Source organism: Hibiscus syriacus, unplaced genomic scaffold (assembly GCF_006381635.1).
Source record: "Hibiscus syriacus cultivar Baekdansim isolate YM2019G1 unplaced genomic scaffold, ASM638163v2 tig00112609_pilon, whole genome shotgun sequence".
Taxonomy (NCBI): domain Eukaryota; kingdom Viridiplantae; phylum Streptophyta; class Magnoliopsida; order Malvales; family Malvaceae; genus Hibiscus; species Hibiscus syriacus.
This window is the reverse complement of record NW_024063367.1, coordinates 207,999-235,798: the sequence shown is the minus strand read 5'-3', so window position 1 is coordinate 235,798 and position 27,800 is coordinate 207,999. Positions and strand designations below refer to the sequence as shown.

General features: G+C 32.5%; 4 protein-coding genes across 10 annotated transcripts; 1 reads left to right on the top strand and 3 right to left on the bottom strand.

Annotated features, from left to right (window-relative positions):
- Window positions 1-396: 396 nt before the first annotated feature.
- Window positions 397-4,603, bottom strand: LOC120181936 (histone deacetylase 15-like). 3 transcript variants are annotated; one of them, XM_039186964.1, is made up of 8 exons: window positions 4,581-4,603; window positions 3,485-3,751; window positions 3,181-3,372; window positions 2,915-3,029; window positions 1,443-1,519; window positions 874-952; window positions 718-779; window positions 397-508 (listed from the first exon to the last, which is right to left on the bottom strand). In XM_039186964.1, the coding sequence occupies exons 2-8, from the start codon at window positions 3,686-3,688 to the stop codon at window positions 494-496; spliced, it is 744 nt and encodes a 247-aa protein (XP_039042895.1). In that variant the 5' UTR covers window positions 3,689-3,751; window positions 4,581-4,603; the 3' UTR covers window positions 397-493. The 3 variants fall into 3 exon arrangements, with proteins under 3 accessions (XP_039042895.1, XP_039042893.1, XP_039042894.1); XM_039186962.1 differs by lacking the exon at window positions 397-508 and having other exon boundaries at window positions 637-779; XM_039186963.1 differs by lacking the exon at window positions 397-508 and having other exon boundaries at window positions 637-779; window positions 3,181-3,360.
- Window positions 4,604-8,655: 4,052 nt separating this feature from the next.
- Window positions 8,656-10,858, bottom strand: LOC120181934. 3 transcript variants are annotated; one of them, XM_039186955.1, is made up of 8 exons: window positions 10,568-10,858; window positions 10,322-10,470; window positions 10,038-10,235; window positions 9,850-9,940; window positions 9,575-9,755; window positions 9,354-9,491; window positions 9,170-9,266; window positions 8,656-8,797 (listed from the first exon to the last, which is right to left on the bottom strand). In XM_039186955.1, the coding sequence occupies exons 1-6, from the start codon at window positions 10,820-10,822 to the stop codon at window positions 9,463-9,465; spliced, it is 903 nt and encodes a 300-aa protein (XP_039042886.1). In that variant the 5' UTR covers window positions 10,823-10,858; the 3' UTR covers window positions 8,656-8,797; window positions 9,170-9,266; window positions 9,354-9,462. The 3 variants fall into 3 exon arrangements, with proteins under 3 accessions (XP_039042886.1, XP_039042889.1, XP_039042888.1); XM_039186958.1 differs by having other exon boundaries at window positions 8,656-8,788; window positions 9,354-9,479; XM_039186957.1 differs by lacking the exon at window positions 8,656-8,797 and adding an exon at window positions 8,889-9,086.
- A 112-nt stretch (window positions 10,859-10,970) lies between these two features.
- On the bottom strand, window positions 10,971-12,622 carry LOC120181937 (cell division cycle-associated 7-like protein). Its single transcript, XM_039186965.1, has 5 exons — window positions 12,072-12,622; window positions 11,892-11,989; window positions 11,590-11,676; window positions 11,329-11,497; window positions 10,971-11,094 (listed from the first exon to the last, which is right to left on the bottom strand). The coding sequence occupies exons 1-4, from the start codon at window positions 12,300-12,302 to the stop codon at window positions 11,425-11,427; spliced, it is 489 nt and encodes a 162-aa protein (XP_039042896.1). The 5' UTR covers window positions 12,303-12,622; the 3' UTR covers window positions 10,971-11,094; window positions 11,329-11,424.
- A 12,349-nt stretch (window positions 12,623-24,971) lies between these two features.
- On the top strand, window positions 24,972-27,424 carry LOC120181935 (peptidyl-tRNA hydrolase, chloroplastic-like). 3 transcript variants are annotated; one of them, XM_039186959.1, is made up of 8 exons: window positions 24,972-25,300; window positions 25,395-25,479; window positions 26,429-26,488; window positions 26,571-26,663; window positions 26,751-26,808; window positions 26,898-26,956; window positions 27,044-27,120; window positions 27,213-27,424. In XM_039186959.1, exons 1-8 carry the CDS (start codon window positions 25,010-25,012, stop codon window positions 27,324-27,326), a joined length of 837 nt encoding a protein of 278 aa, XP_039042890.1. In that variant the 5' UTR covers window positions 24,972-25,009; the 3' UTR covers window positions 27,327-27,424. The 3 variants fall into 3 exon arrangements, with proteins under 3 accessions (XP_039042890.1, XP_039042892.1, XP_039042891.1); XM_039186961.1 differs by having other exon boundaries at window positions 26,613-26,663; window positions 27,213-27,422; XM_039186960.1 differs by having other exon boundaries at window positions 26,429-26,496; window positions 26,613-26,663; window positions 26,735-26,808; window positions 27,213-27,416.
- The last annotated feature ends 376 nt before the right edge of the window (window positions 27,425-27,800 follow it).

Sequence of the window (27,800 nt, the reverse complement as noted above, 5' to 3'; positions counted from 1 at the left end):
TCAAGTTTATAATGTATTGACAAAAGAACATCCTTTTAATCCTAATTGACAATAAACTTTAATTCTAATTAAACATTAAATTTTAAATCCGGTCCAAACATCTCTTTCCCAAAACTTCCAGCACTGCTTTCATTTTAGATGAAAATGTCCTCTAAGGGCATGGTACAATAGTTGTTTTCTACCGCACCTCCACCATATCGGCGGCTAGAACACCCGTCTCTTTTTAACTTGTTTTCCTGCAAACAGAAAACGAAATATAAACAAGTTAATTCGAGGAAAATAATACGAAACCATCCCCACACCACACGGTATGTTCGAGTTCCCGACAACACGAACAATTACAAAAGGAACCTCTTGCTTGCATGCATGCCTACATCAACGGCTAGACACGGAGAGGAGGTCGGAAACAGTTGCTGAAAATATTGCTGAAGCAAGATCAGACATAAACCAGCTGCAAGTGTAGCATCCTGTGCTGAATGCTCATTAGCATGTGTCAGGAGTAAAATAACTGCCAGTAAAAAATAACCCATCAATTAAGGTTGTGTTTTATTTTAGCATCACTTGAGAAATTGACATATAAAGCCTACTAGAGTTCAATAAACAACATACATTGACATCCCCACTCTCTCACTACTACTCAAGCACATGCTCTCAAGTTATCCCTATTCCATAAAATAAAGATAATAGAAGAAAGTAAAACAGAAGAATGGTCCGTACCTTTTGAAGCTCCTCCAGAGTGATTTCTCTAGCAGGAATTGAGCAGCACTTTCCAGGAAATACAACTGCACATGTTAAAAATTGCCACTTATTTATGACATATCAAACACCTAAAAATATTAATTTCATAAAAAAACAAAAGGCACAAGACCATAATACCAGCAGCAGCAAGGCTAGCAGCAATAGCTCGAAGACGATCTGGTCTTTCTGGATGTGGATGTGACTTCATTTCAATCTATACTACCAAGCAAGCACCAAAGTAGAGTGCAAAAAGAGTTGGACACAAATCCCACATAACAAAACATGTACAGCAACCAGACTCATCATACAGTTGATTTTGCAGAAACAAGAAATTAATTATTTTAGTTCTGTCAATAAAGTGAATCTTTCTTGTCATGAATTGCGGTTACAACCGTCCAATGGGATTCCCAAGAGTAAATACAAAAAGAAAAGGAAGAAAGGAAATAAATAATTGTAAGGATCACTAGTAAGCAAACCCAGATTGACAACAATGCTGGTAGAAAAGTATCCACTGCCAGTCAAAACTTTAAAGAAAGAAAGAAAGAGAAGCAGTGCAACAGAAAAGTTTGCAAGCAAACAGAGATAGATTACATATAACTTACAAAACTTCTACAATACCAATATCATGGAAAGGTGTCAAATCACCATAAAAATATCATTCAGATGGAGGATTTTAGGGACACATAAAGAATACAGTGGCACACCTCTGAGTGCAGCAACATTCTCTCATCAAACCCAACTGCCGTTGAACAGTTTGAAGCTGAAGCCTCTGACCAAAAATCTGCATCAAGAAGCATAGACATATTAGGATAGTAACAATCTCATGCCTATCAAGGGGTAATATCATTATAAGTTTGAGATTGTAGATGAGTGGAACAATTCAATAGAAATGTGAACTATAGGGTTCAAAATCTGATTAAAAAAGAGGATACATAGAGATGGGAATATCAGATATTAAATTTCACAATTTAATCAGGACATATCTACCTACCACCTTGCAACTACAAAAACATGATTTTTGTTTGACAAAGACGTATCTACAACAGGGATCATGAAGCAGTAAAATTGTGATAAGACGAACTTGATTCTTGCAAATGTTAATTAATATGGTTTGAATGTTAGAAAGAAATTCAGGGTTCAGGTCGAAAACAGAATATAGAAGTAAAAGTCAACCTAAGTTACAAAAAATTAGAACATTTCTACTACTTGAAATTTAAGTGTGTGATAACAAGAGGCAAGTTAGCACTAATGCATAGTGATGAGTTCACACTAAAAGAAACTACTTAAAAATATTAAATAAATAAGCAAATAACAATGTAGAAAATAACTTATCGATCCCATTCAGAAGAGGGGTTCAGATGCCAGCATATAATTAAGGCTGAAACGAAACCCTATAATGTTACATCATCTAAACACAGCAAATTATAAAGTATTGGCAATCATTCCAATTCTCCAGAACTTGATCGAAATCTTAAATCTATTATTTTTATTTAAAAAATTTCCAATAAAAGCTGCTCAACATTCTACGACAATCCCACCCTGTTTTTAAACTTGATAACCATAATTTTGACCATCAACATTATGTGCATCAATAAGAACTTGAACAGCATTAAAAAGCAACATTATAAGAAAATAATAGGAGGCACTATCACTAATAAAATGATAACATGGCAGTGCCATTCAATAACAAAGCAGTTATTAACTTATATTCCCTTCCCTGCAAATCAAGGTTAACAGCCATGCAAAGTGTTGAACCATTTCTATGAGTCGAATAGGACACTTTAAAAAAAATAAAAATGTTCACCATGTAACAGATATAATTAAATATATTTTTGCCGTACAATATCATATGTTATAATAGCACAACCTCCACAACTTTTTCAATGCTGCTGCACAAGATTACAACTGATTGACCATTGATGTATTTCAATGTACCAGTAGTAAGACCATCATGAAAACATAAAGCCAACAAACACCAAATGACAATAGATTCAAGAACTCGACACTAAAGGTAATAGATTGGGAATTGCATATCAAGTTCAAAAAATTTTGGGTAGCAGTTTGTAAAAAAAGACAGGAAATGAAAATAAAACATAAAAAGGTAGGGCAGTCCAATAACCTCTTCAAAGGGCACCATATGAATGTATTATGAATAGGCTCAGCAGAATGTAGTTACCTTTGTCTCTCACTCTGGCTTCTGATTCAACCTGAATAAGTTCTACAGCTGTTGAAAAAGCAGACGCATAAAACCCATGCTTTAGGATGCTAGATTCTTTATGTTCCCCGCAAATCTGCATAGATGAAATTGCTAAATCATCTACAGCCAAAATCATTTAACAAGTGTGAAGAGAATTGAAGATTCCAGAAATCATGAAAATATCTATAATGAAGCATACTAAAAGAAGGGCGTGGATTAGTATCAAGAAGAATGAAACAACTTACATCACAGTGGGAAACATCATCAAGGTTAACCATTTTGCAGTTTGTACAAAACCACTTCAAAACTTCTATGTGCTTTTGTACAGGCTCCCGGTCACTGTCATCCTCATCCTCGTCATCAAATAAATCTTGATTGTCACACATATCTTGAAAAGCCAATTCTTTTGGCAGTCTCACCTTTTTCTGCAGACAAACCTCAGAGCAAATTCAACACTTCAGAAAGAATCAACATAACAAGAACAGAGAACCGACATCCACAGCAACCATATCGACTGAATTAAAGAAATTCCTTAAGTGTGCTGCTTACAGATGCATTGTCAAGCTGTGTGTCTTCATCTAATTTGGCAGTCATATCTCGACCAGATGTTCCTATATCCCCTTTGGCATCATACCCATTAAGAAAAGAAACTGATGCCTGCTGATCAGATCCCAAATGTTTTCTTTTAAAACCTTGATTGCTCTCAGTCCCCCCATTTGTCACACAACTCACTTGAACTGCTTCAGAGACCATATTGATTTCAGAGTTCAAAAGAGGTTTCTGCCAGAATCATACCTGTATTTGAACTCGAATCATCTGCCAATGAAATTTATTTTTAAAAAAATGCAAAACTCAATTAATAAAAGTTACAAGGGAGGGAATAGGAGATCAAAAATATGAAATTTGAAAACAAGAATCAAAACAGGAGGGAAAATAACAAGATAAACCTCCCAAATCTGGCAAAACAAACAGTAGAAAAGGAGATTAAAACACAAATTTCAAAGGTATCAGGCAGAGAAAAGGCAAACAATTAACTCAGGATTTTACATTATTTCAAAGAACATAAAAACTGAGTATAACTAAGCTATACTAAACATCACACTATACCTACAAATACCAATTAAAAAAGAGAAAAATTATAAACTCTTAGCTAACTGAAGCTATCCAGGCATTAAACTAATTACAAACAATTTTTTTTTAAAAAAAAAAAGAAATCATTCAACAAGTTGAGCATAGAAACTGGGATATTAAAAAACAAGTGAAAATTAACTTCTTCACTCAACAAGTTCAGCGTAGAAACTGAGATTTAAAAAACTCAGCTACAAATAATTTTTGAAAGGGGAAAAAGTAAGTATTAAAAAATAAAAACCACATGGTAATTCATAAGAAAAATAAAGTAAATAAATAAATAAACAAAATGTAAAATTGGAATTCTAAGGCTACATTACCAGCTAGAGAGTGGCGCGAGCGAGATTGCTTTTTTATTGAAAAAAAAAAGAAAATCTAACCTGCATAAATATATACAGCTCTTTTATAGAAAAACCAAAAACTATAGAAGGAACACTGAGAGAAGATGGAAAAGAAAACAAAGGTGCGGATTAAAATAAATAAATAAGTGAATAGATATCTTCTAGTGTTATTTTTCCTGGCTAGGTCAAACCGTGGAGGGTCTTGCTCTTGCAATGTAAACTCGGTACTTGTGAGTAGATGTGCACATTTGTCGGATTTTAATTCGATTTGGATCGATTTTTATCCGATCTGATTTTTTTTCATAGAAAAAAATTGGTTTATAAAATAACCGGTTCGGTTTTTAACCGATTTGGAGGGTCGGATATCCTAACCGGTGTAACCGGTTTCGGTTTTAAAAAAACTGGTTTTTTTAAAAAACCGATTTTAATATTCCAGATTACTCATAGGGAACCGATTACCCCCAAGGGGGTACCGATTCCTCACTGAATGGTTTGGCTCCGAGATTTCCAGAATACTCGGAGGGAACCGATTCCCCCATAGGGGTACCGATTCCCCCTATTCAACGGTCGAAATATTTAAATTTTACACTTAGGGAACCGATTCCCTATGAGAGGAAACCGATTCCCTATGAGAGGGTACCGATTCCCCCACGCTCCAAGCATTTTTATTAAATGTTTTCACACTTAAACGGCTATATTATCTTCATTAATTATCACTAATGTTCAGAAGTGATTCAAGGTGTATTTAAGCAAGCTTAGAAGCCATTGATCAAAGACAAGAAACATCAAGCAACTAGAATTAAGAGAGAATCAAAGAGAAAGCATCAAACCTCAAGTTCGATAAATTCAAATATTTAATTGAAATACTTAATTAACTCAACATAATTGAAATACTTAAATACTTCCAAGTTTGATAAATTCAAATACTTAAAAACTTCCAAGTTCGATAAATTCAAATACTTAAAAACTTCAAGTTCGATAATTGAAACAAAGTTTACGATAATTGAAATAAAGTTATAAAATAAACTACATTGCCATCTCTTCTTCATCATCTTCGCCTTCTTCGTTTGGAGGGGATATTCCAAGTTCGACTTCTTCAATGTGTAAGTTTGCTTCCAAATCGGCATCAATTGCATCTTCTAGGGTGGTGATATGTTGCTTACGAGCCGCTCCATCCAAATAATCCTTTAAACAAATGCATACTTCCACCGACTCGGGACTTAGTCTTGATCTCCGTTGCGATATAACCCTGCCACTAACAGAAAAAGCAGATTCCGAAGCTACCGTAGAAGCTTGGACGGTTAGTAAATCACGGGCCATGATGGCTAGAATCGGAAATTGTGCTTCCTTTTCTTTCCACCAAGCCAAAATATCCAAACTTTCAAACTCTTCAAATGTCATTTTTGATAGAAAATCGCATGACATGTAATTTCCCAACTCGCTACTTGGGGTGGTAGTACGTGATCGTTTGGATTGAGAATTTACAAGAGTGTTAAAAAGATTCAAATTTATGTTACTTGGACGTCTACTAGATGATTCCGCATTCATTCTCATTTGATCGTGTATTACACTACTTGATCCGTATTTAGTTAAATAAATTGCAAACATGTCTCGAAAACATTTGTTAAAATAATTTATTTGGTTTTGGACAAAGTTGGGTTCATCATGGGTTAGATTAAAAGCAAACGCAATTTGTTCAATTAGTGTTTCAACCCCACCAACATTTAACGTTGGGTTTAAAGATGCGGCACAAATAAAAAATGGGGGGAATCTCCTTAAAAATATTTTAAAAGTTTTTCCTTCATTGCAAAGCCAATTTCTTGAAAAACTTCGGTTTCAAATTCAAAGTCATTTAGTCGGGTAGCCAACAAAAATATTTGATTAAGAACCAACGGGCTAGTAGGGTAATAAACACCGGATAAAAAAGTTGTTGCATTTTTAAAAACCTCAAGCAAATCGGTTATTTTGGCTATAGTTTCCCAACTCGAATCCGGATAAATGTTTGGGACATGACCCCTCTCGAAAAGCCGATCGTGAAATGTTTGCAATGTTTCCCTTTGCCTTAAGGCAGTATGCATCATCATCCAAGTTGAGTTCCAACGAGTTGGACAATCCAAATTAGGACCCAAAGTTTTTTTATTAACAGACTTACAAATCGTTTATAATCATTTAGTCTTTGTTGTTGTTACAAAGAACCGATTTTATCATTGTTTTAAATTCTAATCTAATTGGCTCAATAACCTCCAAACCGGCTTGCACGGATAAATTAATTATGTGTGCAACGCAACGGGTATGAAAAAACGCACCATCTAAAATCGATGAAAGTAATATTTTCAATCTTGGAACTGCGTTTGTATTATTCGATGCATTATCAAATGATATAGAAAAAATTTTATTTTCTAATTTATAAAGACAAATTACCCTTTTTAAAAGTGTAAATAAATTAGCACCGGTATGCGGCTCACCGAATAATTCAAACGCGATTGTTCTTTTCATCATTTGCCAATTATCTTGATCTAACCAATGTGACGTAACGGCTAAAAAAGAATTTCCGGTATTATGAGGGGAACTCCAAACGTCACATGTAAGCGACACACCATAACGGTGTTCTTGGAATCCTAAAATCATTTTTTCCCTCGCCGTACGCCACATTTTTATAGCATCTCTTCTAAGGGTAGTACGACTTACTTGAGTATAACGTGATTACATTAGTTGTTGAATTGTTGTCGTGAAATCTTCATCATCAAAGTGGTCGAACGGCAATGCTTTTGTAATCACGAACTTTGTAAACGCTTCTCGTAATTTTTCGTTGTCGTAAACAAAAACACCACCTTGCGGTGTAAGATTCGATTGACTAGGATCCGATCTTGAGCGAAGTGCCTTGCATGATTTTGTCAAATGGTTCTTCAACGTTGTGTTTCCTTCCGATGCAAGAAACTTTAGACAAAGTTTACAACGCGCCCTCCTCGAGCCATTTGACATCTCACATAAATCGTAGTGATCCCAAATATCTTTGTTTCGAGTGTGTTCGATCACTCTCACGACTTCAAGGTTTCCCCCGACGGAAGATTCAGCCGTGTTACTCATGATGAACAAAAAATTACAAAACTAAGATTTGAGAGATGTTTAAGTGTTGTGTAATAAGATTTTGAGAAAGTTGTAATCAACCAAATACATCCCCAACCTATTTATACATGTTTAGGGTGGTAAAATGGTAATTTTTTAAAGAAAAAACGGTCAAAAACGGTCACAAACGGCTATATTAACGGCTAGTTTTTTAAACCCATACCGGTTTTTTTTTCGGATAAAAACCGGTTTTTATCCGATAAAAAAAACGGTCTATGTTTTTTTCTCTAAACCGGTTAAAATAACCGGTTTAAAAAAATCCGATCCGATTAAAAAAAACCAGTTTTTCCCAAATCCGATTTCGAATATTTTTTCCACAAAATCGGATATTCGAATTTTTTGTGCACCCCTACTTGTGAGAGTGGAGAAGGTGGCGATTAAAATACCATTGCTTTTATATTTGTTTTATTTGGAGAAAAAGTCATCCATGATGAAAAAGCATTTGGAGTTTGTACTCGTAGTTTTTGTATGGGTAAAATACACAAAGTTTCTTAAATTATGTTAAAATAATTTCTTTTTCATTAAATTTTAAAAATTATAAAATAATTAATAAATTTTTAAACAGTAATAAAATAATTATCAAAATCAAAAGAGTTCAGTTATAAATTTTTTGACATAATTTAAATAGTTGATGTAGTAATCATTTTGTAATAATTCAAAAGATTTGATTAAAAAGATATTGGACATAATACAAAGACTTATTATGCACATTTGTTTTTTATATTTATTTTCTCTATATAGTCGTTTTATCAATTAATATATCACTAAAACATAAATTCACAAATTATAATTAAATAGTTTTTAGAAAATGAAAAAGGATTTATAATTATTTTAAAATCGTTTGGATCAATAGTAATTTTATATAAAAATTTATTTTAGTATAATATATATGTCTGTTTACTATTCATATTCTGAGAACATGTTTGCCTCTCTCAACAATGTCTTTAACTTCAAAGTTTGAGAAATATTTGGACATTAACACAACTTGTCGTCGGCAATAGAAAAGACCACAATGACCGAGCAACCGTACCACTCACTTAACTAGAGAGAAAATTTAGTGGGACAAAGAGAGTATGTAAAATACATAATGATCTTGTACAAGACCATAAACCATAGCATCCCCACTATTGCATTGAAAAGATCATAATTAGTTTCTTTTAGTAACATACACGGGACGTATATAGGAGGATACATAGCACTATGCAGTAACTACAATATTTTCTTGAAATTATATGAGACCATATAGATTGCTCATTTCCTTGGCATCCTGCAAAACAAAATGACAAATTAATGAAATCCATTATGCAGAAACCAATCAAGAACTATGTTACTCGGATTGGGGTATGAGTGCTGGCTAGATTTTTTCTTTAAAAAAGTTTTTCCATATATTCGGAAGATCCTTGGAGGTCATATACTCGTATCCAAGTGTCTGACATGGGTACTTCATGAAAAATGAAGAGTCCAAGCAACAGATCAAGAATGGCATGGTGTTGCGTGTTCCTACAAATGGGTTGGCCAGGTGGTTCAACAGCTAATCCCCTCGGGTTATGGACTTCCTACAGGGAAGGGTTCCAGACACCATGAAATACCCTAACAAATTTCTCAACAGAGTTAGGCGGATAAAGTCATCTTTTGATACCTGAAAGATGAAATATATTTCTCGACTGTAGCTTTTTGTTCGGTGCTGTAGGTGTACCATCTTTCTTTAGCTGCAACTGAATCCCCATCCTCGATATCTGCACATCAGCGGAAACAAATGAAATGGCAATTCGGTTGACAAGCTGATGAAACCCAGATTTTGGATAATCAAGTATATGACGAACCTTGAAGCAGAACATCGGGTTCACCCACGTGGCCTCTCAATCTCCAGAATTTGAGAAACTTGTGACCATGGCCATCCCAAAATATTGGCTCCGATCTAACAGCATCTAATCAACAATCCTCCTCCTCTTTGGGCATCACTAGCATGGTAAAACATGTCAGCCTATATATGCAAAGAGCGATCCATTTGTGCAACTATTAAGGACAATGTAACTGAACATACCCTCATCTGCTGTCTCAGACACTTCCAATGTACCTGCAAGAGTTTGAGCCACTTCTTTCTTGATCCTTGAAATAAGCTCTTCATTCTCCGAAATGGAAAGAGGAGCACCGTTTATCATGATAATAGCTTTGGCTATCTCATCCTGCAACTTCTGCTTCATCTCCTTTTCCATGTTTCTCTCCTACGCAAAGAATTATGATCAGACATGCAGAGGTATAACTTTAACATTAACACTAGCATTGGCTTGAGCTAAGTTGTCATATCGACTTCATTACCCTCTCTCTTCGAGAAAGAAGTTTTTCTTTCGCTTTCTTTTCTTTTTCAACAAATTTCAAGTTTTGTTCATCGATCCAGCTTCTGAATTCTCTGAAAGGAAGAAGTGTGAACTTTTATCAATACATTTTACATAAGAATCTAAAAAGAAAAACATGACCAGAATTTATTGAAGAACTTTATGACTTACGAGGTTGCAAGAGCTTCATCGCATAGAAAATTTAAGAGTCTGAGTTTTCTAGAGGAATTTAATTTCTCATATCTATCATCACTCATATCTAAGCAATCCGACAGTGACTGCTTTAATGGGGTTTGAGAATCACTGATGTATTCTCCAAGCACTTTAACCCATGAATTCTCACTTAAATCCCGACTAAGGCAAGGATATCTGCACAGAGATTTAATTCAGGTGATCAATATACCAAGTAAAAGAAGAAACTGAATGTTTATGACTATCTATTTAAACATGAATACTCTTTTCCCAAATCCTTTTGCATCATGGAAATCAGTTGAATATGAAACTGCACAATCAAAGGATAACGTAGTTTGTGTTTGAGTTTGCTTTTTCCAGTAAATAACTCTCTAAGTAACAGCTGAGACTGTCCTTTCTTCATATTGAGAACCTAAAATGGGACAAAACTATTAAGTGAGAATACAGAACTAAAAAGAGCGAAAATTTCAACCTATTAGGATTCATACTAAACAAACAGGTAACAATACCTCTCCAAAAGCTTCACAAAATTCTAGAAAATGCAAGGCATGGCCAACATCCTCAGCAGGCAAGTCAATGCCAACGACACAGTTTAGTAATGTGCCTTGAGGCAGTATGATATCATCATCAGAAGCTTCACTTTTGACTTCTACATTTTTCTTCTTAGCATTTGGAGACTTATTAACTGGCTTGCTCTTTACTATGGGAGCTGCATTGTTTAGCTTTTCATCTTCTCCTTGATCACACTTCTTAGGGACCTTCATTTCAATTAGCTGGATAGCAGTATTCCTGTCCGAAGTCACTTCTCCTTCATACAATGCCTCTTTGGAGATTTTAGACTTTTTCGGAGTAGTCTTTCGGGTTGAGAAATCAGCATCATTGCCTTCGGATACGATTTCCCTGCCATTCTTGCTTCTAAGTCTTTTCAACTTGGTATTTCTAGTTGCAGCCTTTTTGTCATTGGCTGTATTGAACTATTTGACCCTTTATCACTACTTTCCTTTCTGCTATTGCCAGTTTCTTCTATTCCAGATTCCTGTTAGAAAATTGTAATGAACTTTCATCTTACAGTTCATAAACCAGTAAATGAACCCATATCTATAAGTAGACTGTAGAACTGTCTAATTTTCGGAAAAGGAAAATCGACACGGATTTTGCACTCGTCTTCATTGACCATTCTTAAATAAGACAAATACTATCTAAACATACCCAAGGACTCAAATGGAAAGCCTTTGAAGCAATAAAACAGATGATAAAATCCCAATCAAACCTTATCTGCAGCTTTTTGCTTTTTGGACGATACAGCTTCATCATCAACAGTCTCTTGAGATCTTGATCTTTCGGAATCCTTGAGATGCAACATATCCTAGACCGACGCGAACCCATTCGCCTTTGCTGCATGTACGAGTCTTCTAGTGGATTGGTGACCTCGCTTCTTCCTACAAGATTCAACATTTTACCATTTTGATTAAAAAAACTAATAATAAGTAAACATTTGCAATTAATTTTTCAAACAAAACATTTGACTGACATGCAAAAACTGCAGTTGCAAATTCCTCTACATTTCGGACAATTCCAATCATTTAACAAAGCCACCTCCTCAGACTTTTCTCCATATCTGATGGGAAAACAAACAAATAAACAATTAGTTATCATATTCCAAAGTCATTAAGCAACACCTGCTTGTTAGATCTTGATCATGTTATAGTCAAAAGTTTTTAAGAAGAATCTTGACAATGCAATTTTGTCTAATTAAGAGTAAGATCCAGAAAGTCTGGTAATATTTTTCGAAAAAAGTAAAGTAGCTTTTTGGGAAACAAAGGACATAAAAACCTGTTCAAGAGGCATTTGTGACAAAAATGGATAGTACATTGTTTCTGGTTATTCTTTCTCTTGCATGATGCTGCAAAATCCACTGTTTTTTGTCTACACTGCAAAATTTAAACAAACTTAATTTTTTCCAAAGACCAAAAAATATCGATGGAAAAAAACGATCAAGCGAAAAAAATATACCTGGTGACAAGTCTTGCCATGATGAGAATCATAGATTCGGTTATGGATGAGTCGAACTCCAGGCGAACTGTTACGGCGACGCTTCGGACTGATTTTTTGGTCAGCCGAGCAAGCCGAGTCAGTGGACCGAGTTGTCTTGGTGTTGGTCTTACTACTCTTCTTCGTGTTCTTCTCCTTGTCAATGCTCTTCTTCTTGTTTTTCTCCTTCTTTGATGGAGTAGAAACAGCCATTGCTAAAATATTTCAACCCCAATTGAAATATCACTAAACTCTATAATACATATGCATCTCTGGTTTATTTGCTTTTTAACCTTTATTATTATTAATAATAATTTTATTGGTTATTGTTATTATTAATTTTTGTTTTGTAGTGAAGAAAAAATATGCAAGTCACATTTCGGCTCTGGGCGGGAAGAAAGAGGGGAGAAAACAAAGAGGGAATTACCTGAGTGGGCTTGTTTTAGAAAGGCCCGTCTATATTTTCCCTTCAATTTTTATATTTGGCAGCGCTTTTTAAATCCGATTGGATCAGTTAATTGAATAGGTTAAACTGAAAATTAAATACCTAATTAATTGATGATAATAAATTACATATAAGATGAATTGATTATAAACCTTAAGATTGAACCAATAAAAGGAATTTTAACCAATTGAATCGAAAATTGACTGGATTCTACTCAACCATCAATCCGATTTTTATAACATTGATACAATAATTGGATAGAAACACACAATAAAGTTTAGGGCTGTAAAAAGCTGACTCGACCTGTAAAACTGACTGAAACCGACTCGAGTCAAAATTATTTTTGACCTGCACTGTAGTGATCCGAAACCGACTCGAGTCGAAACTGGTGTTGACCTGAACCTGATTTAGACCTAAAAATTGTGGATTCAAACCCGACTTACATCCGACCTGAGAATGACCTAAACTCGAATTAAACCGAAAATATGATATCCGAACCTGAACTGCATCCGACTGATATGAACCCGAACCCAAAATTAACCTGATAAATAATTGATATTACCCGACCTGTTTTCAACCTGACATGTTTTTAACCTGATTTGTTTTTAACCTAACATGTAAATGATCCAACTTGTTAATGATCTGATCTAATATTTATCTAACTTATATATTACCATCGAAATCTTATAAATTATCAATTTTTTAACTTATGATGTAATTAAAATATTAATATGACTACTTTTTAAATATTATAATAAAATATTTATTATGATAATTATATTAATAAATAGACTTATTATATAAAAATTATTTAATAAAATTATTTAAATGTAAATTAGATAAAACATTATTAATAATACAAAGGAAAAATAATATAGTTTAATTTATATAAAGAAAAAATATTATTAATAATAAAAGTATTTATTATGTAATATATATTAATGGTTTACATTAATAATATAAATAATTTTGACAATAAAATAATAATTAATTTGATAATAAATGAATTTTAATATTAAATGTGATTAATTCTCTAAAATATAAATATAAACTGTAACGTTTAATTTTTGAACAAAAAATTATCTAATAATTATAAAATAAATGAAAAATAATATACAATATAAATTTAATTGATAATGATATTTTAAATAACATTTAATATAGAATTTGAATAGCATTTGAGTCAATTCAAGTTAAATACAATAAAATTTAAAAAAATTAAGCTCTCAAATCTTATAACAAAAATGTTATAAGGCTAAAAGCCTAAATTTACTACCATAAATTTCTTCATCGAGTTTTTTATATCGAAATAGTTGTCAATATTGTTAAATTACGGACAACTTTTAAAGCTACCAACATAATTTAACATGAGTAGTTATTTTGAAAAAAATGACTGTTTCAACAATCTATTTAAGTCAGACCAACAAAATAAAATACAAAGCAACAACAGGCAACAAACAACAAGCACCAACAAGCAACAGGCAACAGGAAACAGCAAGCAACAACAGGCAACAGCAAGCAACAACAAGCAGCAATAGAAGGCAGATTTTTGCATTAAACAAACATTTAATCAACTGTAAAGCCAAAGGGAATACGATGGCCAACAGTGCCAAACATTTCCGACTTTACCAAACCCTTACATAATAAAACATTCAACATTGTTTATGAAAATAAAATTAATATCAAGCAAAATCAAAATATATTACTTTGGACAGAAACATCCTACAAAAAAACAAAAGCATCAATTAAAATTTGTTTCAGATACTATTAAACATAATAAATATAATAAGTAATTAATAAGTAAAAGTTACATGTAACAGAAGAAACAAGACTGAATAAACTTAACAATAATCTCAACATTTTTTGGTAAGAGTGAAGCTTTTAATTTGGTCAAAATTCTACCCCTATACTAAAGGATTTAGGGTTCAGGGTTTAACAGCTAATTCAAAGGCACAAAGTAGAGAGTCAGAAGAATCAATAAACTTAACAATGTGACATAATTTATTAACAGGAGAATCAATTACCTTCAAACCTTTTTGAACTATCAAGTTCAAAAATGTGGGCAACACACCTTATATGGAAGTACTTACCATTGCAATGAATAAGAGAAATGACATTCAAATCATCTTTCAGTCTCTTAACCATTATATCATTTGCAGAAGCATTATCAAGTGTAATGGTAAATGCTTTTTTTCAAGAACTATACTATATGCATAACCATGACACAAAATAGCCTCAGCAAACAATTCACATTATTTGTTTTGATCAAAAGAAGCTACACTATCTGGATTTTCAAAAAGAAAATCCTTATATGCTTGGCATTTTTCAATATGCCTTTTAGGATTAGATGTACCAATATAAGAATCAGCTTTATATCTTTTCAATTTGCAATACTTACACTGGCATAAACAGAACCATCATCAGCTTTAGAGAATGTGTAGTGGTCCCAAACTGCAGAGATTCTTCTCCCAAACAACATCTTGTAAGGTAGTAAGGCACCCTACAAAAGAGAAGACGTATTAATAAACAATTTGAAAGTTTTATTAAATAAACCTTTGAAGGGAATAAAAAAGACAGAATCTCCTATTCGAATCTCCAATTCGAATTATTTTAGGGACTTTTAAACACTCTAAAAATTAAAAAGAAAAATTAAAATAATTAATAAATAAATTGAAATATTAATGACATTAACATAAAAAAAATTAGATTACCTTTACAACGAAGACTTGTTAACCATATTGCTGTTGATGTAAATGAGGTAAACAACCCTAGCTCTTACCAGCAATATGGCCAACTATATTGCGGTACTGACATATTGTGAATTGTAGAAGGAGAAGCTAATAAATAGATCCCACAAACTATAAATAAATTGTAGAAGACTCAAAAGTAAAGGATTCACCTTAAGGTTATTTTTGTGAATCTTCACTTTCCACAAGCACCCATTTGGATGCATTCCAACTCAGAAAGTGGATTTATATGAAATTCAAACCTTCCAAATGTAACAAGAGACTTCAGAAAAATAAAAAGCATCCATGTTACACGTATCCAAGCCTGAAACTTAAGTCCAATCAACATTCAATGGTGTCTTCCAGCTTTCAATTGGGAATCAGACTGCATAGTCCATTAACTTGGAGATCACACTAAGGAAAGTTAACTGTATCTAAAATTGCTTTACACTCAAAAAAGTTTCTCCTTCAAACACAAGGAAATATAATTACATTTGCCTTTTATGTAAGCTCATAAAAAATCGAAACATGCAAACAAAACTTGAAAATAAAGTTTCACTTACGCCTAACCAAAATCTCAATTCAATGACATTGCAATTCGTAGCCCAACATTATACCACCAATTACCTAAATAGTCTCATTTAGACCATGCTAAATCCTTTGGTTCCCACCATTTACTCATAAAACAAATAGAAGAAAGTTTAAAAAAAATGGACAAACCCAATAGCCTTGACCACAAGACAAATCGAAACCAATAATAATAATAATAAAATAAACTCAGAATAATCATGCATCGAACTAATAAAGGCATTAGGTAAGAAAAAACGGGTACCGTCTTTAAGAGGAGCCAAACACTCATATGAAATTTCGAACTGAAATGGAGTCAAGAATGAAGCTGGATTATCCAAAACAGAGACGTTAGTAATGTTGGCGGCACTCATTGTCAGGAATCAGAAGAAAATCACAATATTTTCTAGCCAATTAATCCAAACCCTAACTTCTCGCACCTTCATCGAACTCTAAATAAAAAACCCTAGAAAGATAAAGACCTGGCCAGAAGAAATTGAAAATTAAAAAAAATCAACAACAAAGATATTTAATTTATGGAAAAGTAAATTTTCGCGGAACTTTTTTTCGTTTTGGTGGGAAATTAAATTTCAGAATTTGGAAGGAGAAGATAAAGAACAGAGGAGGGAAACAAAGAACTAATTTTTTGGGGGAAAACTACTTGGATAAATTACATTAGTGGCCATCTCATTTTTATTTCTCTTGCATTATGGCTATAATTCATTTTTTTTAACGTCTACTTAGTGGAGGAGAGCGAAAATTTTACTTCTAATGAAAAATTTTATTTTTAACTGAAAGTCTTTAATCATATATTATAAAAAAAATTACAAATATTATTATTTAAAATATTTAATCATTATCATTTTTTAAAAACTATCCATGAAATCGTAGGAAAAAATACATAATTTAGAGTTTAAAGTTTGGGTTTAAAGTTTGAGGTTTAGGTTTAGGTTTGGGTTCTGTTTAAATTTGAGTTCGTGTTCGGGTGGGTTAGGGTCTAGATTAGGGTTGGTTATATATACCATATAGTTTATATATACTAATGAACTATATAATATATAGTTTATATATATTATATAGTTTATATATAATATAGTATAATTTATTTTATTTAGTATATAAATATCAACTATAGTATATAGTTTATATGGTTTTATATATAGTTCATATGTAAACTAAACTATATAGTATATATAGTTTATATATATAATATATAGTATATAAATATAGACTATAGTATATATATAGGTCATATGTAAACCATATAGTATATAAATATCAACTCATATGTAAACTATATAGTTTATATATATAGGTCATATGTAAACTATATAGTTTATATATATAGTTCATATGTAAACTATAATTCATATGTAAATATCAACTATAGTTTATATGTAAACTATAGTTAGTATATAAACTATATAGTTTATATATAATCTATAGTTCATATATATAGTATATAAATATAAACTATATTTATATAAATAGTATATAAATATAGTATATAGATATAAATTATAGTATGCAGTTTATATAAATATAAACATAAATATAAATATAAATATACACCCTAAATCATAAATCAAACCTTAAACCCTAAGCCCTAAACCATAATACTTAAATCATGATTCTTAAATCCTAAACCATAAATCCTAAACCATAAATATCCCTTTTATATTGTTTAATTTATTTAAATTTTTATTTGTAATTTCATACATGTTTAGGGTTTAAATTTTAGGGTTTAAGGTTTATGTTTTAGGATTTGAAGTTTAGGGTTTAAGGTTTTTATAAACTATATACTTTATTAATTTATATAGTTTATGCATATTGGTTCTATAAACTATATAAGTAATTTACTTTGTATATATATATATATATATATATATATATATATATATATATATATATATATATATATATATATATATATATATTATACATAGTTTATACATACATGTACTATAATTACATATATAGTTTACATGTATACATATACAATAAGTTACATATATTAACTATTGTTTATAAACTATAGGTTAACGTTACATATATAATTTATATAAGCTATTGTTTATATAAACTATACATTAATTATCAAATGTATCTATACATATATAGTTTAAAAGTTTAGAATTTAGGGTTTATGTTTTAGGCTATAGGGTTTAGGATTTTTATAAACTATATAATTTATTACTTTATATAGTTTATGCATAGTATTTCTTTAATATATATATATATATATTACTTATATTAGTTATACATTCGTATATATAATATATTATTATAAATTATAACATATAAACTATATATTTTATATAGTTTATACATATATAGTTTATATATACATATACTATATTAATATAAATAATATTTTATAAACTATGTACTTTTTATAGTTTATACATATAGTTTATATACATAGTTTATATATATAGTTCACATAAACATAATTTATATATATAGCTTATAATAATTATATAGTTTATAATTTTATATACATAGTTTATATATATAGTTTACATAAATATAATTTATATATATAGTTTATAATAATTATATATTTTATAATATAAATATAGTTTATATATAATTTTATATTATATATATATATATTTTTTTCAATTTTTAAATGAATGCAAGTTAGTATATTTTTCATTATTTCTTCACATTTTGCATTTATTTCAATTTAATCATTTTTTTTTAATTTATTTCAATTTTAAGTCTTTCACTTTTCTATGTATTCAATTTAATCCTTAAATTTATATTTACATATTCCATTGTTAGTTGTTATTTATTTATATTTTTGTAATTGGCCCATAATTTTTTAAATGTGTTTAATTTAGTCCTTTTTTATATTAATTTAAACCTCATATTTTAAATTTATTTCAATTTAATCCCTTACCTATGTGTGTTATTTAATTTATATTTTAAGATTTTATTTGTAATTTTACATTTCTTCAATTTTGTCATTAAATTTATATTTTTTTACAAAATTGATCAATGAATATTTATTTTTCTCTTAATTTACTCGAAATTTTATACAATTACAACTTGCAATTCAACAATCACGAAAGATGACAAAATAATTAATCTAAAAAATAAAAACGACCCGACCTGAACTCAATCCGCATCCGATAAATATCCGACCTGAATTTTATATGTCAATGATGTGACACGATCTGAACGAGATCCGACTGAAGTCCACCCGAACCTGAATTAACCTGGTCTTTATCTGCTTCGGACCTGAACTGTTTTTAACTGAACTGACATCGATCCGAACTGAAAATGACCCGACCTGAACCCGATATGGATCTGGAGTCAAATCAACCTGAAAATAACCCGAACTGATTTGACCTGACCTGAACCCGATTTGGATCTGATGTTAAATCAACCTAAGTTTACCTGTACCCGATTTTACCCGACCTGCCAAGATCCGACTGAAACCTGTCCGATTACCTGATTTTACAGCCCTAATAAAATTATATATATTGCAATGTCAAGTAGTCACGAGAGCATATTTTATATTTAAAGTTGAACTTTTAAATAGAAAATATAATTTTTCTTAATAGTGTTTTTTCACCCACAAAATTTGGGTTCAATTTTATTTTTCTTATAGTCATTAATATTTAATTTATTGATCAACTAATCCGAATTTTATATTGCAGAGAGTTATTACGAGGATAATCCTCCTACCCCTTTTCTTTCATTCATAACACTAAAGTTAGAACGGTAGATATTCTTTAATAGTCTAACGTCTCGTTCTGTTAGATTAACTAAGATTAATATCTTATTTAAAGAGACATCAAGTTTTTGCATTTAAAAGGAAAAACAAAACAAGGGCATTGTCATCGGCATTAGCATTGTCTTAGTGCAAAATCCACCAACTATAACACTCACTCAAAGAGTAACCATTAACAAGAAGTAAATTTCCATCACAAGGAAGCCTCAAGCTATTCTTCATGCAACAAAAAAAATCATTTCAGCAACGTTAGGGTTTACTAGTTTCCATGTCCGTTTTTATAAACATGAACAGCATATCAATAATCCATTCCAACAAATCAGTGGCCTAACTACTCGGGTTGTATCATCTCTGTCTGGTTGATCACCAATAGAGCACGACAACAGCCGCATTGACAAGAAATTTAATGAAACTTCACTTGCCCATTGAATACCACAAGAAAGCACAACTTGCTCTACAACATAATCAATTGTTCAACCACTTCATGAAAACTCAAAAGGAAGTAATGTCCTAGCTTTAAGATTTTGCCTTGTAGGAAGAAAGAAAATGGCTAAAGATAGAAAACTTGTTAATCTAATTTTGTAGCTAAACTGTAAGAACGCATTTATGAAATTTAATCATTGGATTAGTAAGATTTTCATTCTTACCCCTTCTATCCTTCCTACGAACCAAAGCCTGAGGAAAAAGAGTATACTTTCAAAAGACAAAAGTAAGACTAAAGATGTTGAAGTTATTGGGTAAGGAATGCATCATTTACTTCACCTATGCTTCATGATAAGCAGTTTGGTTATGTCTAATCCAACTTCACTTACCCATTGCATACCACAAGAAGAAAGACAACCCAGCTTAACTTGCTCTAAAACATAATCAATTGTTCAACAACTTCACGAGAATCAATTTAGAACACGAGGCAAAAAAAAACCCCAAAGCAAGTAATGTCCTAGCTTTAAGATTTTGCCTAGTAGGAACAATGGAAATGGCTAAAGATAGAAAACTTGTTAATCTAATGGTTTAGCTAAGAAGTAAGGACACGGTTATGAAGTTTAATCATCCCCGGATTAGTAAGATTTTCATTCTTACCCCTTCTATCCCTCCTAGGAGCCAAAGCCTGAGGGAAAAAGGTATACTTCCAAAAGACAAAAGTAATATAATGAAGATGTGGAAGCTATTGAGTAAAGAATGCATCATTTACTTCATCTATGCTGCATAACAAGCGGTATGGTTATGTCTAATCTTGTTTGTTTCAGCTCATATCCAGCGATCAACCCTATTCTATGTATTGCTCTTTGTTCGATTAATAGCCTCGTGAAAATGAAACACTTCAAACTTGTATCAAAAAGAAAACGTTCATTGTCCTATGCTCACCTAAGACATAAATGCAGTTTTCGTTTATCCTTTTCTTCTGACCCTCTTCTGTTTTGTTCAAGCAGAATGATGTTAACACTTGCCTTTTGCGCACCATTGACGGGCCAAAAAAAAGGAATCAAACCAATCTTTACGACATCCCAACATTCGATCTTGTTGATTACATAAAATTATTCTTAAACCCCTATATACCTTATTGCAAAGAATAAGAGATTTCTCCTCCACGAATGTAATCTATTTCTACATTTGGATCTTGCAGCTGATAAAAAAACTCAATGTACCAGAGTTTTAGTATAAACCTTTAACCCCTAATATATTTAGCTCGGTACAACCAGTCAGAAGCAAGCATTATGGACATTGTTATACTAAATTCATGATAGGAATAGCGATAACTTGAAATTCGAAAAGAGATACTCAGAAATATTTCTGATAAATTCATTGAAAAATATAAAAGAAACCACTTAAAAGTAGGAATAGAGCAATCTTTTTCTACTAATTGAGTGTGTTTTCCCCTTTAAAATTCAACACTCGTAATCACTAATCATCCACAACCATAATGATTTCAAATAGAAAGAAGCAGTGCGTAGGCTTAACTGTAAAAAGAAAGAGCTAGAGAGAATCTTCAAGCTCCTCTAGCTTCTCCCTGTTCTTCAATTCAAGTTCATATTGCCTCAATCTCTCCTTCATCTTCTCCTGTTGAAAGAAAATTAAAAAAGTAAAAATCAAAAGTCTACAATCTTTATAAAACAAATTAAGAAGCAGAGAAATAACGAAAAGGGACCTTGTAGCTGAGCTCGACGCGGTGCATAACGTAGAAGCCAAGGATACCACCAAAAATGGTGCCGGTGATGATACGGACGTATCCCCATTTCACTGAGTTCATACCCATTTTTTTCACTCGATCTGCCTCGGTCCTAACTTTCAGTTGAATAACAATTGCTGCGCTTTTCTCAAGGTTTTTTTCACGGCGGTTTTCCCTTTTTTAAGGTTAAATTGTTTAAAAGGCCCTTATATATATATTTTTTGAAATAGGGCCCTTATATTCTTATTATTCCGTTTCTTATAAGTCTTTTATGGTTAAATTTATAAAAGGTCCATACACTATATATTTTTCACTGATTGACCCTTAATACTATAATTTTGTGAAATCTATATTTTCAGTTTTTTTTAATAGGAGATGGGAGAAGTGTTTGAAATATGAATAGGAGAGTATTAATGTCGTCTAATCACATAACGTGGGCTATCAACCTATATTTTCATTTTTGAGATCGACTCTTGATAAGAACAGAGTTAGAAATTTCAAATTACAGGGTCATAATTTTAAATTACGATATTTAAAAAAATCATATAAATTAATGCATAACACTAAATTCAATAAATTAATGTAAAATATAACTAAACTAACTTAAGGTGTCATTTTAAAGGGTGTCAAAACTTTTTTGTTTATATTATATTATATATATATTGGAAATTTTTTTTGAGGTGTCAATTGACACCCCCTCAATAGGCATTGGCTCCGCCCATGGCTCTTGACAGGAACATCCTGAGCAATTGTTCCCGCTCCTTTAATATTTACACTTAGGGCTCGTTCTTTTAATCCTTATAATTTGAGCTCTGCTCTTTTAATATTTAAAGCTATGGTCTCATTATTTAGTCATTAATAATGTGTTTTACAAATTTTAATTTTTTATAGTTTATTAATAAAAATATTAAATTAATTGTTCAAATTAATGAAATATGCTTTCGTTCTGTATGAATTTATTTTTTAAATTTTTGCATAGGGCCTCAAAAATATCCGAGATAGTTATGGTTAGACCTTTTAAGTAAGGTCATAAATTTAAATATTAACTTCATGAATAGAGTAAATTAGATTAAGAGAGTCGTTCTTATAATGGACTATGCAATATTTACAACAACAACAAAACCCTGATTCCCATATGCAATAGGATAAGGGGGAGGTAGGGTAGTAGGCTGACCCTAACACCAGGTTAAGAGCAGCTTCCGTGGAAGACCTCCGGCAGTCAGAAAATTAAAAATAAAGATAAGATGCAAATGCGTGTATAAATAAATAAATAAATACATAGATGAACAGTCTTCATATGCAGTCTTGATATGTGCGTCTGTAATGGGGAGTAATCCCTGTAAATAATTCCCTGCAAATAATTCCCTACATAGAAATCTCTGCATATAGACTGAAAATGTAAGACCCAGCTAAATTTAAAAAGAGGAAACATGAATAGAAATGATACACAAAAGTCAATAATAGCAAGCTACGAGAAGGAATAAATTCAAATGAGTTAATTCTTAAACTAAGGCAACACTATTCCGATACCCTAGTTCTAAGCCTTCATACATTTCAATGACAGAAACATGTATAAAGTAGAAGTCATGGAAAGTACTACAAAGACATTAAAAAGAAGACAGAGATGTTACACCCTATGGTTGTGAACCGCACTACTCAACTACCCTGGTCTTAAGTCTCCATACTTTCCTATCAGAGGTCATGTCCTCGGTAAGGGCTAATTCCTTCAAATCAGATCTCAAGCAGTCTTCCCACTTCCGCCTTGGTCGTCATCTCCTTCTGACACCGTCGACTGTAATCGACTCTACCCTCCTGACCGCATCCGACGGTTGTCATCTAAGGACATGCCCAAACCACCGTAGTCTTCCCTCCCTCAATTTTTCGGATACAGGCACCACCCCCAAGTACATCCTAATAGTAGAGTTAGGTGTCATGTCCCACAGAGTCCTACCACATGTCCATCGAAGCATTCTCATTTCTACGGTCTCCATCCTCCTTACGTGATCCTTCTTGATTGCCCAACATTCTGATCCATACAACAGCGCTGGTCTTATTGTCATTCTATAAAATTTTCCCTTTAGTTTTAGAGGCACCTTCTTGTCACACAAAACTCCAGTAGCAGCCCTCCACTTTAGCCATCCCGCCTTTATACGGTGTGTAACGTCTTCATCTACACCCCCATCTTTATGTATCATAGACCCTAGGTACTTGAAACAATCATTTGAGGGGATAATGTGTCCTTCTATGCATACTTCTATATCTTCATCGTTTTGGTTTCCATTGAAGTTTGAACATACATAATTTTGTCTTTTCAATATTGATCCTTAGACCTTTTTCTTCCAAAGCAGTCTTCCAGGTAGCAAGTCTACTATTCAGCTCAGTTTTTGTTTCAGCAATTAGGACAATGTCATCAGCGAAAAGCATACACCATGGAACACCGTCTGGTGTCGCACAATAGATGTCGTCCATAATCAAGGCAAAGATGTAAGGGCTAAGAGCCGACCCCTGGTGGAGTCCGATTTCCACCGGGAATGCCTTGGTGTCGCCAAATGTAGTCCTGACGGTAGTAGTAGATCTACAGTACATATCACGAATCGCCCGGATATAAGCAGTTGGGATCCGTCTCGTTTCCAAGGTCTTCCAGATCGTATCGCGGGGAACGCTATCATACGCCTTCTCAAGGTCAATGAACGCCATGTGAAGATCACTATTTTTTCCCTATATTTCTCCATAAGTCGTCGAAGTAGATGAATCGCCTCCGTAGTATACCTGCCTGGCATAAAGCCAAATTGGTTTTCTGAAACCCTAGTAACCTGTCTCAACCTAGCCTCTATTACCCTTTCTCATAGCTTCATGGTATGGCTGAGTACCTCTGTAGTTGCCACAACATTGGGGATCTCCTTTATTCTTATAGATTGGTATCACCGTAGACTCTCTCCACTCCTCTGACATCTTAGCAGTCTCTAAAATAATATTAAATATATTGGTCAACCACTTAACTCCCTCTTCTCCTAGAATCAACCACACAGTGATAGCTACTTCCGATAGAATTTGACCCTTTTTTTCATTATCCGTTAATGTTTTGCAAACATATTCACAAGGTTAAATTAAAGGAAAAAGGATAACCTTTGAATATCTTGACTCTTGAGCCGCAAGGCAAAGGGGTGACTTGGAAGAGTTCTTCCTAGCTTCCTTTTCTGCTTCCCCCTTCCTTCTTTCAAACGTTCAAACCTTGAATATTATTATTAATCACACACACATATATATATTATAATGATGATGATGATGAAATTAAACTCATCAATACCCATCTTTCGATTCCTAAATTTCAATTCCCCATTCATTAAATCTTATTGTCCTTTCAAATTTTCTGCCGCAACCAGAAGAACAATGACTCAATTCCCTAATTTTTCTATAAAAAATTCAAAAATTTCTCCTACCCATACGGCGGAGGATTCCCCGTTGTCGGAGCCGGAGAACAAGTCGCAGTCTCCGCCTCACAAGCCTTGGCTCATCGTCGGCCTCGGTAACCGTGGCAAGAAATTCAATGGCACTCGCCACAATGTATCGATTCGTCCTCATTTTGATTTTCTGTTATTTCGAATTTAATTTTTCTAACGATTTTTGTTCACTGTTTATTTTTTATTTCTCATAACAGGTGGGTTTTATGATGGTAGACGCTATAGCCGAGGCTGAAGGGATTTCTGTTAACACAGCTAACTTTAAAGCCCTGATTGGAGAAGGTATTCTTTTTATTTCAACATTGAATTTAGCTTTGTTCAATCTTTGAATTACTTTCACCAATGTTAAATTCATGAACTTTAATATGCATTGAAGTCTTGCATGAAGTCTGCTGGAACAGATTCATTGTTTATTCATTAGAAAAGAGATTACTTTTAGACATTATAGGATTCCAAGTTCTAATTTTGGGCTAATATTTTGCTTTAAGGTTGAGTTGATCCTATTTGATCATAACATTGTGCTTCTAATTCTGAAGACAAGTATGTAGTAGGTCTCTGAAGGGTATATTTCGTAATGGATACTTAAATATAATCTTAAATCGCTTAATGCACTGGTTTAGTACGGCCGTTCACTTGCTAATTAGTTTTCTTCATTTTGACTAATCTATAGTTGTCTGCTGTTTTGTAACTGAAACTTTTGACTGATTGTTTTATGGTTTTGGTGAAGATTGCTCTAAGATACTTTTTTAAGTTGGTTAATATATTAATTAAACTAATTTTATATACTTTGAATTTCTTAATCTACCCATAGCCTCCCTGTCTAATTATAACCTAAGGTGGCTATTACGCCCCAAAGATCCTTTCGAACCTGCAATATATTGGAGTCTGTTTGCAGGATGTATGTGATTTGAGCTAGTATTCATAATTAATATATATATATATAATATATTAACTGCAATAGTTTTACAACTTTGTTCTTGTTTTTAAATGCTTTGGATGAAGATATTATTTTACAGTGACCTCAAAGAGTGCATTTAGGGTACTCACTAGAAGGGCTAATATATATATATATCAATACGTGAATAAAGTTAATAATTTCATGCTTGATAGATGGAAAATTGAGTAGGTAAATTACAAATAAATTCATGTTCTGATTTTTCTAAATGTGTTAGGTAACTCAAAATATCCTATCATGCAATACTTAATTGGAGATGGTTGCTCGTTTTTCCAGGATTTATAGGAAATGTTCCAGTCATGCTTGCCGAACCACAAACTTTCATGAATGCAAGTGGTGAGTCTGTAAGTGAGCTATCTAAAAGGATCTATATATCGTTTTCAAGAGACAAATTCTCACCTGACTGAAATTATTATAGTTCTGATAGCCATTTTCATGGTTTTGCAAATACATTGTGAAGGTCGGGGCCCTCATCTCATATTACAAGATTCCATTGAAGCAAGTACTTGTGGTAATTTTCTTTCTCTGGTATGACTCTATGCTAATCTTTCCCTCCTTCACACTTACAGTTCCCTTTGACAGATTTTTGATGACTTAGATTTGCCTTTTGCCAAACTGAGACTACTTCCAAAAGGCGGACATGGAGGACATAATGGGTATGTTCTTATCGGCATTTGTTATGCCATGTCTATAACCAAAGATGCATATGCAAGATTTTAACTTCTTTTTTCACCTATTCATCCAGGATGAGAAGCATCATAGATAGTTTAAAAGGCAGCCGCGATTTTCCTCGTTTAAGAATCGGTAGGTTGCTAAGAACACTAAAACGATACCTTAATGCCTGCTAATTTACTTATTTCCTGGTTATAAAAAGTTCAATAACTTTTCTAGGCATCGGACGGCCTCAGGGGAGGATGGATACTATTAATTACGTTCTTCGTCCTTTTGATAAGCAAGAACGTGAGGAGGTATGTAAAAGTTTATTAAAAAAAAGCACAACCACAGAGAAGAAAAAGTAAATAAATATTGACTGTTGTGTTTACATCCTATTGTCTTTCAGTTGGAGTTTACATTTCAACAGGGAATAGAGGCAGTCAGGATCCTCTTACTCGAGGGTTTTGATAAAAGTGCAACATTTGTGAACAGCATCAAAGCAATCGAACAACTCAGGTAAACTATTGCTCCGGGCAGGCAGCTAAGTGAGGTAAGTTGCAGGATGAGGATATGACTTCATTGAATTTATTGATCGGGAACTCGATTGGATATTGCGGTCTCACTCATTATTGATCTTATATATGCTTATTTCACATATGTAATTGTTTCAATGCATTCGGAAATTAGAAGAATTCTTTTATGGAAAGATCTTATCTGTGGTTTTGTTGTATTCATTACTTGAATGGATATGCTGGAGCTCTGAACTTTGTTGGTAAAGTATGTGCATTGATGAATACGGTTGAATTAGTTACGAATATGAAAGCGTAAAAATTACAGATGTAAGCAACTATTATGCAGGATTTATGGAAGATGATAATGAGATGTATCCAACATTATTAGGCTTATTTTGGCAAATAGGGATCTGAGAATTATTTAGGAAATTAGCTAAATTCAGTGTGGTCTTCACCTCAATCACTCAACGAGGGAAAATAGA

What these genes read in the sequence shown, in the direction of transcription:
- LOC120181936 (XM_039186962.1), bottom strand. Translation starts at nt 3,688, where the DNA reads ATGGTCTCTGAAGCAGTTCAAGTGAGTTGTGTGACAAATGGGGGGACT. An exon ending in CACAGCTTGACAATGCATCT is followed by an intron (nt 3,373 to 3,484) that starts GTAAGCAGCACA and finishes ATTTGCTCTGAG; the next exon opens with GTTTGTCTGCAGAAAAAGGT. An exon ending in TAGCCTTGCTGCTGCTGGTA is followed by an intron (nt 780 to 873) that starts TTATGGTCTTGT and finishes CATGTGCAGTTG; the next exon opens with TATTTCCTGGAAAGTGCTGC.
- LOC120181934 (XM_039186955.1), bottom strand. Translation starts at nt 10,822, where the DNA reads ATGAAGGTCCCTAAGAAGTGTGATCAAGGAGAAGATGAAAAGCTAAAC. An exon ending in TTTGTGAAGCTTTTGGAGAG is followed by an intron (nt 10,471 to 10,567) that starts GTATTGTTACCT and finishes GTCCCATTTTAG; the next exon opens with GTTCTCAATATGAAGAAAGG. An exon ending in TTCTTTCTCGAAGAGAGAGG is followed by an intron (nt 9,756 to 9,849) that starts GTAATGAAGTCG and finishes TTCTTTGCGTAG; the next exon opens with GAGAGAAACATGGAAAAGGA.
- LOC120181937 (XM_039186965.1), bottom strand. Translation starts at nt 12,302, where the DNA reads ATGGCTGTTTCTACTCCATCAAAGAAGGAGAAAAACAAGAAGAAGAGC. An exon ending in ATGGCAAGACTTGTCACCAG is followed by an intron (nt 11,990 to 12,071) that starts GTATATTTTTTT and finishes TAAATTTTGCAG; the next exon opens with TGTAGACAAAAAACAGTGGA. An exon ending in TGCAACTGCAGTTTTTGCAT is followed by an intron (nt 11,498 to 11,589) that starts GTCAGTCAAATG and finishes TGAATCTTGTAG; the next exon opens with GAAGAAGCGAGGTCACCAAT.
- LOC120181935 (XM_039186959.1), top strand. Translation starts at nt 25,010, where the DNA reads ATGATGATGATGATGAAATTAAACTCATCAATACCCATCTTTCGATTC. An exon ending in TCAATGGCACTCGCCACAAT is followed by an intron (nt 25,301 to 25,394) that starts GTATCGATTCGT and finishes TTCTCATAACAG; the next exon opens with GTGGGTTTTATGATGGTAGA. An exon ending in GGACATGGAGGACATAATGG is followed by an intron (nt 26,809 to 26,897) that starts GTATGTTCTTAT and finishes CTATTCATCCAG; the next exon opens with GATGAGAAGCATCATAGATA.